Raw genomic sequence first — 18,515 nt, 5'->3', positions numbered from 1 at the left:
CCACGTCATCAAGTATCAGGAACAAATATAATATAAGGTAGCAAGGTGCCTTTTACTGGGAAATAAAAAGGGAGAAAGGCCGACTGGATAAGATTATCCCTTGGAGATCTAAGATAACAAGACTTCAAAAGGATCCACATAGCATGGCAAAACACCAGCATTTCTATCGGCAGCGAGACCATGCACCATAGTAGTCGATATAAGTTTTAGTGTTTTTCTCAGAGAAAGACTACTGATTCGTTGGGTAGATCTCGCACGCCATTTTTAGTCCTTGTAAGAATATGGTCAGGCCATTGTGGGTAGATCTCGCACACCATTTTTATTCCTTGTGAGAATACGGTCAGCCCTTTGTGGGTAGATCTCACACATCCTGAGATTTGTTGGGTAGAACTTGCACACCATTTTCAGGCAGGACATGTGGGCTTTAAGGGCTTTAACAACATCTGACCTAAATCTGGATAAATGGCAACCAAGGTTGATTGTCATTCCTCTATAAAAGAAATTGACTGTCATCTTCATTAAGATTATGAAAAGGAGTTTTCAGTTGTGTATGAATCACATACCTATCACCTGCAAAAAAAATAAAATGAATCACGTACCTGCCACATTACAAAGACTCTGTCACTCTCTCTCATTATGGTCAGCCCATTGCCGCCCAAATCATCATGCTGCCTCCCAAAGCTTGAACTATTCAAGTGCCTTTTGAGCCATCTGACTAGCACTCTAGCAGTATCATATTAGTTTTCAAAACCTCTCGCGTTTATTTCCAATCATATCTTCCTCATACCTACGATCTCAAGGCCTACAAGTTCCTTAGTCTTCCTCGCTGACTCTATATCTACTAGTGAGAACTCTAGCCCCTTTTTGTATCAGTGATCACCGACACGAGAGTTGAAAAGCCCCTCAGTCTTAGCAGTTTGAACCAAACCTCACGCTCAAAAGGGCAATTGACCATGAGATTATCAATCTCTCTAGTATTGATCATGGAGAGGACATTGCGATGGTCTCGACATTCCTCTTCTATCTAATGCATCTGCGGTCCAACATTCATTGGGAAGAACAAGTGAAGTGGATAACTTTTGGTGGGGAAATGTTCTTCGAGTGAAAGTAGAGTAGGCAAAACTCACAAAGTAGATGCCATTGGGAGAGAGCCTCCAGCGAAAGACCTCATCACGGCTTGAGAGAGGAGAGGGGCCTCGTTGATCTCCAACCACAGATTGAGGTATTCAGCCAGGGCTGAGTGGAGGGTGTACCTTTGAAATCCTGGTCCATGTGTCGTTGTTAAGAACTATAGCCACTAAGTGATATTTTGCACCTCTCCCGGGCCAATGAGAAAGGTTTAACCATTTATCATCGCAAAATCAAGCCACACGGCCATTGCCCACAATACATCCCACAAACGCCAGGAATAAATCGAGCACCTCTTCGGTGATTGATAACCGCAGACCTAACATTGCAACTGATATGGTCGCTCCATCTAGCACCGGCAAAATCATTCGACGGAGTCCTCACTCTATTTTCTAGTAAGTATACCCTTGTAGGTAGGGTCGACGGAAATGAACATCGATATTTGGCGGCCACTTGAGCCAATAATTCGTTCTCGTTGAAGCAATTTCTCTGACGTTCGCTCTGACACCATCTGCCCCGAATCATGTATATGTGGCTTTTTCTAGATAGATCATCTGCTTATTTTATAGGAAAATAGTATGCCATTTTTGTAGTAAAAGAATAGGTATTTTGTTATGGGAAAATTGGTTCGATTCCAAGTCTAGGCAGCCCATGGCCATTGCTCGCATAAACTGTGAATCCTATTCGTCACCTATTGCGACGAATTGTCGCCCACTCGCACAAGGAGCTAGCAAAGTGAAGGTGATGTGGGCCGACCCATTTAGCTATCTACAAAATCCCTTATTTCCTTTTTCCTTTACATGTTTATCCTTTTTTCCAGAAAAATTGTTTGCATTTAAAATAACTAGCTTTTCCCCGCGCGGCGGCACGCCGCGCCCATCCATACGGCACAGATACAATTTTTTTATGTACTAAAATAACTGGTTCCTACACTAATTCATGCGCCACACGAATTAACACACGCTATCTGACTTTTTTGAATGTTTGGTAACTCGTCCCAAGAGTTGATTCGTTGCAAAGTAATTCATACAAGAAAAGGGTATGTCTATTTGGTACATGCATAAATGATGTACAATAGATAGTGATAGTGGATATTGGATGCAGAATGGCGAAGCTCTTGTTCTCTTGTTAGATTTGAGATATTGATCCTCAAGCTGTGTTTGTCTCTGTGATGTAGTGGTAGAGAGATGAGGCTAGTTCTTATGCTATTGTTCTTGATGGTTTGTTCCCTGTAAACACAATCTTGAAGTTGTTGCTGGATGCACGGCCTGCCTCTCAATGATTCCAAATCATGACCTGACTCTCGAAGATTGCAAAATATCTTGAAATTGGAGCAAACCGTTTTGAGAATCCATGTCACCTTGATTTCTCCCGCTGAAGATTAAGTGCACACAACAGCTACTTATTTGTTTAATAAGGTTGTAAACCTAGATGCATGTATCTTTATTTCTTTTCAAACGAAGTGGTCAAATTGAAGGTTCTTTTTTTTGCTCGACCGCTACAATGGTTTTGGTGTACTAGAGGAGCGAAAGATAAGTAGTACCAAAGTGGAGAAGTCAACAGATCCATACGCTTTCGAAAAAAAATAGATCCATACGCTGGATACATAGTTTACTGGTACAATAAGTTTTAATTAATCAAAACAAAAGATAAGTTAAGGAGAGAGGAAAAAATAATTAGCATGTGAGTCACTTCAAACAAATTGAGGCTAGACAGAGCAAAATACGTTGAATTAACTAAGCAGTCTACAAGAAAATTAAGGAGTTGAGTAACCTTCGTGGATGATTGTGAGAGTGCTTGGTGTACGGATTAGTCCTAGTCAATTGCAAGCAGTTGACTGCCTTGTGGCCCAATTTGAACACGGGCCAAACCGACAATAAAAGAAAGTTAGAATTATCTTATTTTTTTAAAGAAAATTGGTTATTTGTCACTTTTAACACGGGGCTTCGCAGAATTGTCACCGTCAAGATTTGCTTGAAAAAATGCCATCCAATTCATGTTCACTTTCATTACCATGCAATTTCTCCTTTTTTCATTACTTTCCCTTTTTGTTTTCCATTTTCTAGGCACCTGGAAGGACCAAAGTGCCCCTGATCCTATCTAACCTTATCTGATGCGTGTGGACTGGTTGGATAAGGATTGCTCTCAGGCTACCTCGCTCTTGTCGTCACGGGTTGCTCGTCGTGAACCTCACCGCTGCCAGCGCAAGCCACCGCAGCTCTCCGCCCTAGCTTGCCCACGCCTGTGCGAGCAACCGTAGCTCCCCGACGGTGCTCACCCACGCTGATGCCCGAGTGATCCACTGCGACTCGCCGCCGGTTCTTGTCCACGTCTGCAGGCGCCGGCGCAGTTCGTCCTTGCCTCGCGGATGCCTGCGCTAGATACCGCAGCTCGCTGCGGGTTCTCCCCCACGCCTGCGCGCGATAGCGCAGCTCTCTGCGGGTGCTTGCCATCCCCGCGGCTCATTGGCGCAGCTCGCCCTCCCCTGCTGGAGAAGTGTTCTAGTGGCGAGGGTTGTGCTGAATAGAATACGATGCCTTGTGCAGGTCCTGAACAAGTGGCGCGATGGCAGCAGCGGCTGGAGGAGGAGATGGATGTGTGTGTAGGTCCTGAAGATGTTGAATGCAAGCAACATGTAAGTCATGTTTGTTGTAATATTTTGCTTGATTATGGATTGTGATTTGGAAATTACATGAAGAATAGCATGTCACGTCTGGTTTCACAGCCAGGATCAAATGAGCGACAATATGAAAAATGAGTAATATTGCAAATTTCAGTCCATAAGCTACTTGCTGCAATCTGTTTTGTTGCACTTGTTGTAGCTTATTCAAAGGCAGCAATGGAATTGTAGGTAGAAGTGGCACACGTATGTAGCCCTCCGTACATTGGCAAGGGACACTTCAACCATGATTCATAGATGAATCTGAATTCACATCTCCTCCAAAAAAGTAAGGAGTTCACATAATGATTTCATAAATAAAACTAAAATGAGTTCACAACGCCAAATATATATGAGCTCCCGGCTAATATAAGCTCACGGCTCAGAGCAATTGAAGAAACTGAGTTCAAATAGAAGAAAACTACTTGATGAAATAAGTCTGGAACTCGCTGACAGGAACTTGATTTATGTTTAATAATATGGCGCGGCTGTGTGCATCATTTGATGTAGAGGCCGGGGTAATCCCCTTTTCGAAAATAAAGTAAGTATAACATCAATTTCATAGAGACCAATCATCCAATTTGTAGCTTTCTCTTGGATGTAAGCTTCTTTGCTGGATATGTGGGGTTTGGAATGAGAATAATGTTAGACAGTCCAATAAGCGGTATGTGATAGTAGGCCTTCTCTGTGTCAACGGCCAACGGGCAATATTAAACTCATCTTTGTCTAGAGGGACAGTTTAGTAACTTAGAGACGTACTAAACATTTTTCTCCTCAGAAAAGAAATTCCCCACTCCACAAACAGTTCTTCTTCTTCCAGGTTGGTGCATTGACGGAGTCAATACACTGGTACAACCCTAGCATGGAAGATACAAATTACTTCATATTTCTTGCTGTAATTTTAGTGGTGACTTCCGGGCAAAGCCAGGCGGCTGCCTAACATTGTGGGGTCGATTAACATCTGCCACTGAGTCGCTGGATCTACCTATTATTACTTTCAATCCAGTAGTAGAGCACCCTGACTCATTCAGCTCAGTAAGCATCCTTTGTTCCCTTTCTTTTGGTTGTTTGAATCATTTGATTCCACTTTGTTTCCATCGCTGAGAAAAATTACCACCAATTAAATCGACCCGTGGTGATAATATATGTGATCAATTTATGTTTGTCATCCTCGTGTTCTTGTACGATTAACATCCATCATCTGTTTTTGGAATAAAGAAATGTAACTACTCTATATATATTTTTCTGTCAGTTAGTCTAATTGTTTAGCATCTGTTGCAATGAGTGACAAAGTTTTCTATTTAATTAAATAGAAAACTTATTTTCCTGATAGACCGCAATGTTATCTCTGCTGAGATTATTTAATCAAATTGTTTCTTGTTATCCAAAAAAGATTGCCACCATGGCTATACAGTAATAAAATGAATTTATTCATTGTTGCAGAGAGAACTGTCCAACACTACTTTCTTGTCAATTTTTGCATGTCCAGCCTTCTCGGAAGATGGCATTAGGCAGTTTACTTTCTGATGGAGACCACTTCTGATGCTACCTAGATTGGCCGATCTACTTTTTTTATCAGGGACACTACTATCCATTTCATGAGGAAGCACTCGGCATATCTGCTGTAGGATCACAATGTTCAGCCTGGCTTCTATCTTGTATCTGGCATGTAATATCTTTTTCATTGGTGCAAAACTGCAAATTTATCCGAATTGTGCCGCTAAAACAAAGTTCTTAATATGAGTTACCTATAATCATTAGGCGCTGCTTATATAATTTTTTTGACAGTAAGACTCATGGCACAGAATAGATCTAATACTTCTGCCTGGAAAAGAAGCAATAGAGAAAATTAATTTGCTAGATTTGAAAGCACAACCCGGTATTTTAGTGTTTAGTGAATTGATAGCATCATCACAAACACCATACAAACAGAGGAATTTTGTCTAGTTAGCTAATAACAACATACATGAACAGATACACCGGTGAAGTATGTGTGCATCACCCATCTGTGTAATACTAATCGCAAGTACCAAAATAAATTATCTTAGTTTTGTACAGAAAGCCCAACTGATGAAGCTAGCATAACTTCCAAAAGTCATTCTTGACAGGAACTCCCGTACTACTAACCTGAAAAAAAGAAAATGAAAAAAGATTAGTAAAATTCAGAAACAAACAAATAAGCAAAAGAGAAGTTTTCTTGAACCAGATTTTTTCTTCTAATTACCAACAGAGAATTGATTATGTCCTTGTTAAACCCAACTGGTGAAGCAAGCATAACTTCCAAAAGCCAGTCTTGGCAGGAACTCCTGAATCACTAACCTGAAAAAAGCATATCCATATAGAGATGAGAGCTGAAAAAAGCTCATCCACGGGTTGAACACTCGAGACTTCAGTTGTGCCTAACTATAAATAATAAATTGTGGTTGCTACATATAGGAGTGTTTCCTTCTATTTGTTTTCACATCAAAATCACCTTCTTGCTCGTCGTCGCTAATTTAAAAATGGAAAATATCAACCAAGATATAAGAGCAGTTACAGTAATCCACCTGATCTTGTCCACGGGATCAATTTTTGGGAAATGCAGATGCATCTCACGCCCAGAGATGAAGGTTCTCCTGACATTGTCATGATAGTACATGTCCCAGGCTCCCAGCAGCGGTATCCTATGATCTGTCCTCGTCAATGGTAATGGGGATAAAACATGGAAAGGCCTGTCAGTGGGAGGGGATGGCAAGGGCCAGCACGGTGCCCACTCTGCAGCCCTTGGCACCGGCCGTCGCCTTCCCTTCCGGTAGGCTGGCGATGGTTCCGTAAAGGAACGGAAGTGAATCGGCATGCGTTGTGTGCTGGAGCGGGGCTCCGCCACAACCTAGAAGGCGGCGACAACCATGGAGTTGCGAGTTGCTATAGGTGGCCGGCTGCTGCGAGTGGCCTGGACCAGCGAGGCGAAATCGAGGGTGCTCGCGGGAGAGGATGGGAGAGGAAAACGAACTTGGTTGGGCCAGCGGGGACCGCTTGGTGTCATCGCCGGTGTGAATTCGGCCGCCGCCACGCCATATGGGCTCGATCCGGCCTCTGCGCCATGATTGGAGCGCCTGGCTGGGAGGAGGTGGGCGCAGAAGTGAAAGAGAGAGCTACGCCGACCGGCGCCAGGAAGGGGATGCGGCCCAGTGGTGAGAGCTCCGGTGATGCATCGGCCATCAATGAAGTCGGGAACGATGGGTTTTGCGTCGCCGAAAATCTGGGAGACGTGCGCAGTGAACTCAAGGGAAGGGGACAAGAGCTTTTTATAAACGACCACGGCGGTGGAGCGGCGGCATGCTGTTGAGCGGTGGGCGGTGGAGGTGGAGCAACCACGGGATGCTTCGCGAGCCTTTGACAGAGAGGGACACGCAAAGAAAATTGAGAGGGAGAAACGGGAGTCTATGCAATAACCGCATCACCATAAATCGGCCCAGGCCAGTCAACACACACATGCAGGAAACAAATCCAAATCAAACAGACTGCCCCGGATCATTAGGAAATCGCTGAAGCCACCCCAAATGCACACACAAAAATGCGAATCAGTTAACAAAATTTACATCAAAAATCTACAGTCACAATGAATTTGTATACCCCTGTAGCCCAAATTAATACACGTGTCGGCAGCCACACCTTCTCAAGTTGCTTTCATCCAAGTGGTGAAACGTGAAGGCAAAAACTTGGTTAGATATAGTGGTTTTGGTATATTCATGTTTTGAAACAATGTTCAGAAATTTCGAAATTTATTCAGTTCTTTGAAAATGTTCACAATTTTCAAATAAAAAGTTCACAAATGTTTTTAAAAAGTTATTTTTTAAAAAAAATATTTTTTCTCGAAAATGTTTTAGAAATTTAAAAGTTTTTATTTTTCCAGTAAACATTTCTTTCATTTAAATAAAATCTCGACTGGCCGAATTATGGGTTGCTCCCTGCCTAAACACGCCATCACTAACTAGGCCTTGTAGCCCACGAGAAGCTAGAACCCGTATAAGGATCCGAATAAAATCACCGGCCCAGACGGAAGATATTTGCCTCTCACTTCACTTGTGCGCAGGACGCGGGCACGACACCTTATCCGGTCCCTCTTTTTTTCGCGCGGGACGAAGCGAGCCAACGATGCGTCGCCACTCCTCCGCGCCTCTCCCACTCCCCACTCCTCCCCGCCGAGCCAACGGCGTCGGTGGCGATGCCGTCCCCCACGTGCTACCTCCTCCTGAACCCCTCCAGGACCTGCCACCGCCTCCGCCCGCCGTCTCCGCGCCTCCCCGCCCGCTGCGCCCGCCTCCGTGTCTCCTGCGACGTGCCGCGGCAGGGGGGTGACGACGGCGGCGGGCCCAAGCGCGGGGTCATCCCCGCCGGACCCGGAAAGGGCAAGAAGCAGGTCGTGTTCTTCGACGCCGCGCCGCCGGTGGCCCAGCAGGGAGACGGCGAGGATGTGAAGGGGAAGGCGCCGGAGGTGAAGAAGGACGGCGCGGCGCTGCGGGCGCTGAGGCGCGCCACCAAGCGGACGCTGTCGGTCCTGTCCAACCTCCCGCTCGCCATCACCGAGATGTTCGCCATTGCCGGCCTCATGGCCCTGGGTAGGGTGCTTGTTCCTCCTTCTGAATTGCGACACCACGCTGCTCATGTTTCCTCAAATGCTTCCGGGAAGCTCGTCTGCTTATGCTTTTTGGATTGCAATGGCAGGCACGGTGATTGACCAGGGAGAGGCGCCGAGCCACTACTTCGAGCAGTTCCCCGAGGACAACCCGGTGTTCGGCTTCATCACCTGGAGGTGGATCCTCACCCCCGGCTTCGACCACATGTTCTCCTCGCCGGTCTTCCTCGGCTTACTCGCGCTCCTCGCGGCGTCGCTGATGGCCTGCACCTTCACCACCCAATTGCCCATGGTGAAGGTGGCGAAAAGGTATGTATGTCCTCTTCATCACGAGCTCAATGATCAGACATCAGAGGAGAGGATCGACTGTTAATATCAGGTGCCAACGGCTGCTCATCTTGCAGATGGTCGTTTATGAGTTCAGGGGGAAGCATTAGGAAGCAAGACTTTGCGGAATCTCTTCCCCGCGCATCTATTCAGGATTTGGGGGTCATCTTGATGGGTGCCGGATATGAGGTGATTGTCACCTTCGATGCAATACATTTGCCCCCAAATTGTCGTTCTTCCCTTCTCAGCATGTTACATTAAAAATGTGCTTGATATGTTGCAGGTCTTTACTAAGGGCCCGTCTTTGTATGCCTTCAAGGGCCTTGCTGGTCGGTACGCGCCGATTGGCGTGCACGTGGCGATGATTTTTGTCATGGCAGGTGCCACGCTTTCTGCGACCGGAAGCTTTAAAGGCTCGGTGGATGTCCCCCAAGGACTGAATTTCGTCATTGGAGATATCATGAAACCCAAAGGCATTTTCTCAGTCGCACCGGATGTTTTCAATACTGAAGTCCATGTCAACCGGTTCTACATGGAGTACTATGATAGTGGAGAGGTAACCACTTTGCTCTGTAGTTTACTACACTTGTGTGCTCACGTGACACTAGATTGATAGATAAGCATATCTTCTGAATTTGTCAGGTTTCACAATTTTATAGCGATCTTTCACTTTTCGACCTTGATGGCAAAGAAGTAATGAGGAGGACGATCAAAGTTAATGATCCCCTGAGGTATGGTGGGATCACGATATACCAAACGGACTGGGGGTTTTCAGCATTACAGGTGAAGAAAAATGGTGAAGGACCTTTTAACTTGGCAATGGCACCCTTGCAACTGAATGGCAATAAAAAGCTATACGGAACATTCTTGCCACTTCAAGACTCTGATTCTTCAGGTGTCAAGGGAATGTATGTTCAACATTTTCCCTATCCTGAGCTAATAATGTAATTGAGATATTAGCTAGGAAATTATTAACCGCTTTTCTTGATAACTTGTAGATCAATGCTTGCTCGAGATCTTCAGTCTATTGTGTTGTATGATCAAGATGGCAAGTTTGTAGGAGTTCGCCGGCCAAGCTCTAAACTCCCTATTGAAATCAATGGCAATGAAATATTAATTGAGGATGCTATTGGCAGTACTGGTCTGGATCTCAAGGTCAGGACTATAAATTCAGTCTTTCCATTTTGAAGACATTTGTGCATGTTGCATGAACTACTAAATGTGCCTTGTATTTTCTTTTCCATCAGACTGATCCAGGAATTCCTATCGTGTATGCTGGATTCGGTGCGCTCATGTTGACGACCTGCATTAGCTATCTTTCGCATGCTCAGGTGTGTGCAAACACGCAACTTCCTCTTTCATGGTTGTCTTCCACAAGCACTGTATTAACTATTACAAATTTCTGGTTTACTTTGCTCTTAGTTATGGGCGCTGCAAGACGGAACTACAGTAGTTGTCGGAGGGAAGTCCAATCGAGCCAAAATTGAATTTTCTGATGAGATGAACCGGTTACTTAATAAAGTACCAGAGTTGGTTAGTGTTGGTGAGAAAACAGTAGATAATAAATCAAGTACTGCGTGAGGGATTCGTTTTGTTCGGTTGAGATTGCTGAAGACACGCAGGTGTTGAATTGAAGTTGGTTCATAGACAAGTCCCTCTCGAAGAACAGGAAATCTTACATTCTATTGGTGAAGACAATTCCTGTTGCAATTGGACTATGTATTCATCATTCAGGTCAAGTTTGCTTGCAAGGAATTGTACATTCTCATGGGTCTATGGTGTTATTGTATCAAAAGGAAACTGATGTTGTCACTCTATTAGGGCAGAACAAAGTGATAAATATAAATTATACCGTGAAGTTGAACCATTTGGTTCAGGTACTGAATTTTCAAAATTGCTGAAGCATGTGGTCTCTTACTTTCTTTGTTTGCGTATATTCATCGGAGGAGATCATGTTTTTTGAGATGCCTGATATCTTATCATCTAAAGCAAGAGAGTTCATGGACGAGCTTCGTTCGCTTGATGGGGGGATCTATGTGTGCCGAGGCAGTGGTGGTGGAGCAAGAATGGTTTATCCCAGTGGACCAGTTTTGTTTGGATGTGCCACATGGCGAGAATATGTTCAAAGTCTATTTTCCTTCCAAACTTGAGGTCACCCATATAATTGCATCGACTAGTGGTGTGTTTGGTTGCTCACATAAACTCCAAACAGGCTGAGTGGATGCAAACAAAATCTGTTTGTTTGCTTGTGATATGCGCTGGCCCGTGTTGTACTCAATGTGGCCTAGAACCTGGCTCTAGGGGAACGCTTGAATTCAGGGTTTTTCATGTAGCCAAATTGACGAGATATGTCTGTGTGTGTGTGTGGGGGGGGGGGGGGCTACGTGGGGGAGCAGGCTTGGAGACGACAGGAGATGAAAATCCAACCTCGGTTTTTTGCACTGGCGGCGACGACGACTTAGATCATCAACACTGGGAGGTGCTCCTCCCCACCGTTAGTTGCTCGCTCCCTTCGTCCCCGTCTCCGTCTTGCCCGCCTTGTCTCCAGCATCAATAGGTCGTCGTCGTCGTCTCCCATGGCAACAAGCATCATACGGCCACAGTATCATCCCTCCACTTTTAGGTCGTTAGGTAAGGTGTAGGGTCGGTTTTGCTGTTACTTTCCACGACATCGGTTTCACTAGGACGAATAGATGAAGCTTATCATTTAGGAAACTTCACTCATAGTTGTGATTCATGGTTGGCTTCTATTGGTCCATGAAAATGCATCTAATTCCGTTGGTAGATTTGGTAATTAATGTCAACATATCTTAAGGAACTAATGTTTTACTAGGTTATCTCAGGAAAGTTTCATTTGGTTGCAACAAAGAAAATGAAAGGTGACCCCCACAAGTTATCATGAAGACAAGTGTTGGCCACGCCAAGGATTTACCATTTTCATTTTAGTGATCCTAGATCACATCGAGTCCATATGCATGCCGATAGTATCAAAAGGGGATAAGGATGTTGTGATGAGTTTCTTTCGCTCAGTGCTTAAATACCAAACTTCAATTGCCATCAAAAGCCTTCAAATTCCTCCACTATATCTACCTAACTTTCACACCTCAGAACTACCAAGCTCTTCCCGTCAAAACCGCCAAGCAGTTCATCCAGATATAGTCGCTGCAAGTCGTAGCACTTCGGAGTTGCCAAGAACTCCACTCGGAACCACCAAAAGAATCTGGCAAACCTTCTATTTCTCTCTCAGAATTTCCGAAGCCCCTCGCTAGGAATTTCAAAAGTGGTTACAGAGAGTGTGCCACTACCAAGGTAATCACCTTGGAACCTCCAAATGTTATCCCTTTGAACCATCCAAATGATTTGAATGTTACCACATTTGCACATGTCGAAGCCTCCAAGCTAATCACTATGGAACTTCTGAGATGTGTCAAAAGCGTGTAACAGACAAATTTTTGGTCAAGCCTATATATACCCCAACTTATCCCATCAGTTTACTCAAAGCAAACTTCACTCATATCATATGTTCTGAGAGAGAACTCCACCTTCTTGTGTTGATTTCAAAGGGATTTCTACTCCAACCATCCAAGCTAATCCTATGAGTTATAATCCGATTTGCTTTTCTCTCCCACTTCTCCAATCCAAAGCCAAATCTCATGAGAGTTGAGTGCAAAAGGAGATTATCTTTTGAAGCAAAAAAGCAAGGGATTCATCACCAAGCAACCTCAATTCTATTACTTTTAGAGGGTGTGCGCTTCCCAGATCGATTAGGTTCTTGGAAGTCTTCGAATTTGTGAAAAAATTCAAGAAGTTTGTATGGGCCGGGAGGTCGCTTACTTTGTGAAGATCTACCCTGAGTGAGGCTAGTCTTTTGTGGGCGTAAGCCATCGTGGCATAGGTTGGTTGCTCCTTCGTCGACCCTTCGGGTGAGTGTCCTTCGTGGACTTGTTCTTTCATTGGAATTTGCAACAGGGATCCTTGTAAGATCCTTAGTGGATCTAAGGCTCTGTCATCGTGGATGTAAGATAGCACCAACTATATGAACCATGGGAAAAATCTTCACTAAGCCACTCTGTGTTTGCATATCTCCAACTCTACCACATATTTACACTTTGCATGTCTTTACTTTCCGCTGCCTATGTAGGGTGCTTGATAGACTACCATAGGAAAACTCAAAATTGCCAAGGAAACTAAAATTTGGCAAAAAAGTCCTTTTTTCTTAGTCGACTATTCATCCCACCTCTAGATGTACTTCCTACATTCCACAAGAGAGGGTTCATTTCAATTCCAGGAGTGGGGTCACATATGCTCCAATGTTTCCTCGAGATAGGTAGAGGATGCGGACATGCTTCGAATGAGAAACGCCCCTTTTGCCCTACTTGTGAAGACATTTATGGAGAGGCGTTGCTAAAAGATAGCATCCACACCTTTGTGGAATAGCAAGTAGCAAGTTCCTTTATGTTGTGGGTCATAACCAGAGGTTCGGAGTGATTCACAATACATTTAGGAGATCTAATGAGATAATATCCCCATATTTAAAGCAAATTCTCTATGTGATTGGAGATCTCAGAGGAAAAATGGTCAAACAACCTATTGGTCAAACTCCTTCGGTGTTATGAATGAGCTACAAAAGGTATCCATATTTCAAGGTGGGTAGTACTAATTGTTAGTTCGCGCCATGATATCATTGTATTGTTGTGAACCATACTAGTTTGTTCATGGCATCATATGATTGTATTGGCGCAACTGATGGTACTCATGTGACTGCTAGAGTGACGAGGTCACAACCTGCAACATACAAAGATAGAAAGCACCACACCAACCAAAATGTGCTTGTTGATGTTGATTTTGATCCCAAGTTCACATATGTGTTAGTGGTTGGGAAAGATCAACCCTTGATGCAAACATTCTTGCTGACAACATGGACCGGTCTAATGGGATCAATATTCATGATGGTAAGTTCTACCTAGGAGATGTTGGATATGCAGGTCAGCCAGATAAGTCGCTCCCACCCATCTTTAAGTTGTCGTTTAGCATCCACTGTTGGTGGCCATTCCTCTAACTTCAAGGGAGAATGGTTATTTCCCACTAAGGGTTGGCTCTAATGGGTTGGAGAGGGTCAAGAGTGCTCAATGTGCTCATATATGAAATTAGACAAAGAGTTGGTTGGCAAAGGGGACACAACATTATTTATAAATCTATATCCAAGATAACAATTACATGATTTTAGTACATCTATTCAGTCCGAGTGATCAGCAACCACGAGAAGTTCAAGCCTTCAGCCATGAAGAAGCTGAGCCAACAATCGCATATTGTTTGGGGGTACCATGTTCCAGTAGGCCAGCAACCTGGTCAAACCAACTTTAGTAGGGGAAAACAACATTCAGATAGTACATGCCATAGGCCCCAAATAGTCCGACCCGAGCACTCTTGGAATCACCCATGATAGTTCGGCAAGGGAATCGAGCAGGGCCAAATACTAAAAGACATAGATTTGGTTTGGACACTCTGAGTTTTACTCGGGTAGCCGACCCCACAGGTACAAGCAATGCTCTAAATATCAATGATTAATGCACCGCCGATCTCATGATCCATGTGGAGTTGTGGAAGGATGTAGAGGGATGGGTGGTGCCCTAGGGGATCTCACCAATGATGAAGGTGGCATGGTGGTTTTACCCAAGTTTAGGCCCTGAAGGTTTAATAGACCTATGTCCTACCTATCTATGTTTATTAATCAATGAGAGGATTATAGTAGTGTTTAACTCATCTAAAGAACTAGATTCCGCGCATAATGCTTTTCCGTGTGTCTTTATCCTTTGGCAGGGGATATCATGTCCCTTATATAGGAAGGAAAGAGCCAAATAGTTTGGTAACTATCTTTAGGGGATATGATACAATCAAGTGATCTACTATTATGGGAAACATATCTCCCATAATTGACATATCCCTGACATAGTTCACATGTCCTTATCCTCTACGAGTGTCTAGCGGGTGCATGACTTGGGAGTCCTTAGACACTTGTCTGAGTAGGTGCCCTCCAAGTAGGTATCCTTACCATCAACAGATGCCCTGGAGCACTTATGCATATCCATCACTCTAGGGTTCACACCCTAGATAGTCCAACATCCCCTTGTTTTCAGCTCAAAATTAACTTATGATTTGTTTGGTTTTTTCCTCTTTGTAGTGAGAAATTAAAGATAGAGAAATGATCACTTCTTGTTCACCTTGAACACCCCCTCTAAATAGTGTGGCTTTTGTGACTCAACAATATCACCAACAGACAATATACTTCTAGAAAACCTAAAGTTTTCTCCTTTTGGGGGGGTCGACAATGCATTACAACATTCAGTTGAGATGCTAAATCTTGTTCATACACTTAGGCCCTGTTTGGAGTCTCTCCGCTCCACGGAGTTGAGGAGTTCGATTTTGGCAGCTCCGTCAAAATACGCTGCACTATGGTCCGCTCCGGGAGCGAAGTTACAGGAGTGGAGAGGAACCGAACACTCCCTTAGCACACACAATAGCCCCTTGATTTGTCATCCTTAATTACTAAATCTACATAAGGGTCTCAATATCTTTAGAAAATTGTACTAGCAATGGAGAACCTCAAAGTTATAAATGGTTGTTTAAGTTATTATTACTAATGTTCCGAAATATAAATCATTGGGGGAGTTCAGTTTACACTCCCCCAACAACTTATATTTAGGAACGAAGGGAGTAGATGACAACATGATTCGGTAAGAGCCATTATGAAAAGAATACTTCCACTCTAAAATATCATCACTACTTGTTTCGAAACCCTCTAACTCCCTTCCTAGAAATGACTCAAGTGGGTCAAAGAGGATTTCTTCTACCGTATGATTGGCACTAACACACATTTTTGGAAGACTCGTGGTTGGTTGATTTCCACTTAGCGAGCAATATCCAACATTGTACAACATTGTTAGAGAAAACATGTTGAATGTTAACATAAACGGGGTTTCAGTGAATGTTAGCTTTGACAAACACTAACTAGTGAGAATGGACTTCATGGTTAATTATGTTTAGTGGTTAATGTCAAACAACTTAACGGGTACCTAGATGTCGATGTGTTTCGTTGGTTGCTCAATGCTTCTGGGTTTTCCTCGGTCATACCAACGAAAGCCTACTATCACTTCCTTTATTCCGTAGTATCTAGGCAGTGGGGTAATCTTAATGAATAACTTCACTACATGTAATTGGGACGACAATAAGAAATGATGTTATTGCAATATGGAGGAAATAATTCAACATTTGTTTCTCTTCTGCCTTTTCGCCTGCTTTTGAGGCAGACTGTCTTCGTGGCTTGGAACCTGCCCTCGCTGATTATTATCTCGAATGTGTTTAAGATAAGAATCGGTTATAGGGGGGCAAGTACACAACTTAAGGTTCAAATCCAGGTAGGTGTGTGTGCTTTATATATACGACGCTGTTGTGATAATAATTTTCCTAAAAAGGAATAGTTTCAAATTTTCATAGGCTACTCACTACAATGTGTGGAGGCATGTGATTCTTTGGTCTCTTTAGGTGCCACTTGGACGGTGGTTCGGGTTATGTTCAGCCAGTTTGAATGAAGGTCTAGCAATAGGATTAGTGTTGCATGAGTTTTTTTTCTTTTTTTTCAAAAAGGAGGATTGCCCCGGCCTCTGCATCAAGCGATCCACACAACTGTTGGGGAACGTAGCAGAAATTCAAAATTTTCCTACGTGTCACCAAGATCTATCTATGGAGAAACTAGCAACGAGGGAAGGAGAGTGCATCTACATACCCTTGTAGATCGTTAAGCGGAAGCGTTCATGAGAACGGGGTTGAAGGAGTCGTACTCGTCGTGATCCAAATCACCGGAGATCCTAGTGCCGAACGGACGGCACCTCCGCGTTCAACACACGTACAGCCCGGTGACGTCTCCCACGCCTTGATCCAGCAAGGAGAGAGGGAGAGGTCGAGGAAGACTCCATCCAGCAGCAGCACAACGGCGTGGTGGTGACGGAGGAGCGTGGCTATCCTGCAGGGCTTCGCCAAGCACCACAGGAGAAGAGGAGGAGGAAGAAGAGATGCAGGGCTGCACCAACGAGAGGAGAAGTTCTCATGTGTTGGGCTGCTCCAAACCTCAAGTATATATAGGGGAGGGAGAGGGCTGCGCCCCCATCTAGGGTTTCCCCCCCCCCCCAAGGGGTGCGGCCAGCCCTAGATGGGGCTTGGGGAGGCGGCCAAGAGGGGAGAGAGGGGAGGCGCCCACTAGGTGGGCCTTAAGGCCCATCTGGACTAGGGTTTGACCCCTCCCACTCTCCCTTGCGCCTTGGGCCCCTTGTGGGGGGCGCACCAGCCCACCTAGGGGCTGGTCCCCTCCCACACTTGGCCCATGCAGCCTTCTGGGGCAGGTGGCCCCACTTGGTGGACCCCCGGGACCCTCCCGGTGGTCCCGGTACATTACCGATCTCGCCCGAAACTTTTCCGGTAATCAAAACAGGACTTCCCATATATAAATCTTTACCTCCGGACCATTCCGGAACTCCTCGTGACGTCCGGGATCTCATCCGGGACTCTGAACAACATTCGGTAACCACATACAAGCTTCCTTTATAACCCTAGCGTCATCGAACCTTAAGTGTGTAGACCCTACGGGTTCGGGAGACATGTAGACATGACTGAGACGTTCTCCGGTCAATAACCAACAGCGGGATCTGGATACCCATGTTGGCTCCCACGTGTTCCACGATGATCTCATCGGATGAACCACGATCTCAAGGACTCAATCGAACCCGTATACAATTCCCTTTGTCTAGCGGTATTTTACTTGCCCGAGATTCGATCGTCGGTATACCGATACCTTGTTCAATCTCGTTACCGGAAAGTCTCTTTACTCGTTCCGTAACACATCATCCCGTGATCAACCCCTTGGTCACATTGTGCACATTATGATGATGTCCTACCGAGTGGGCCCAGAGATACCTCTCCGTTTACACGGAGTGACAAATCCCAGTCTCGATTCGTGCCAACCCAAAAGACACTTTCGGAGATACCTGTAATGCACCTTTATAGCCACCCAGTTACGTTGTGACGTTTGGTACACCCAAAGCATTCCTACGGTATCCGGGAGTTGCACAATCTCATGGTCTAAGGAAAAGATACTTGACATTAGAAAAGCTTCAGCATACGAACTACACGATCTCTATGCTAGGCTTAGGATTGGGTCTTGTCCATCACATCATTCTCCTAATGATGTGATCCCGTTATCAATGACATCCAATGTCCATGGTCAGGAAACCGTAACCATCTATTGATCAATGAGCTAGTCAACTAGAGGCTTACTAGGGACATGGTGTTGTCTATGTATCCACACATGTATCTGAGTTTCCTATCAATACAATTATAGCATGGATAATAAATGATTATCATGAACAAGGAAATATAATAATAACTAATTTATTATTGCCTCTAGGGCATATTTCCAACAGTCTCCCACTTGCACTAGAGTCAATAATCTAGTTCACATCGTCATGTGATTAACGCTGATAGGTCACATCGCCATGTGACCAACATCCAAAGAGTTTACTAGTGTCTGTAAAGTAGTTCACATCATCATGTGATTAAGACTCAATGAGTTCTGGGGTTTGATCATGTTATGCTTGTGAGAGAGGTTATTAGTCAACGGGTCTGAATCTTTCAGATCCGTGTGTGCTTTACAAATCTTTATGTCATCTCCTAGATGCAGCTACCACGCTCTATTTGGAGCTATTCCAAATGGTTGCTCCACTATACATATCC

The 18,515-nt window shown here is 44.5% G+C and overlaps 1 protein-coding gene and 1 long non-coding RNA gene across 2 annotated transcripts; both read left to right on the top strand.

Moving 5' to 3' along the window:
• The first annotated feature begins 3,302 nt into the window (after window positions 1-3,302).
• LOC123117038 (uncharacterized) lies at window positions 3,303-5,501 on the top strand. The gene is made up of 3 exons (XR_006457260.1): window positions 3,303-3,570; window positions 3,675-3,763; window positions 5,231-5,501. It is a non-coding gene; the product is annotated as an uncharacterized lncRNA (long non-coding RNA).
• Window positions 5,502-7,886: 2,385 nt separating this feature from the next.
• LOC123113448 (cytochrome c biogenesis protein CCS1, chloroplastic) lies at window positions 7,887-10,645 on the top strand. The gene is made up of 8 exons (XM_044534676.1): window positions 7,887-8,388; window positions 8,495-8,714; window positions 8,810-8,921; window positions 9,016-9,288; window positions 9,375-9,640; window positions 9,731-9,887; window positions 9,980-10,063; window positions 10,155-10,645. Exons 1-8 carry the CDS (start codon window positions 7,995-7,997, stop codon window positions 10,311-10,313), a joined length of 1,665 nt encoding a protein of 554 aa, XP_044390611.1. The 5' UTR covers window positions 7,887-7,994; the 3' UTR covers window positions 10,314-10,645.
• The last annotated feature ends 7,870 nt before the right edge of the window (window positions 10,646-18,515 follow it).

Source organism: Triticum aestivum, chromosome 5B (genome assembly GCF_018294505.1).
Source record: "Triticum aestivum cultivar Chinese Spring chromosome 5B, IWGSC CS RefSeq v2.1, whole genome shotgun sequence".
In the NCBI taxonomy this organism is placed as follows: Eukaryota; Viridiplantae; Streptophyta; class Magnoliopsida; order Poales; family Poaceae; genus Triticum; species Triticum aestivum.
The sequence above is the reverse complement of the archived record's forward strand: the minus strand, read 5'-3'. Positions and strand labels throughout refer to the sequence as shown.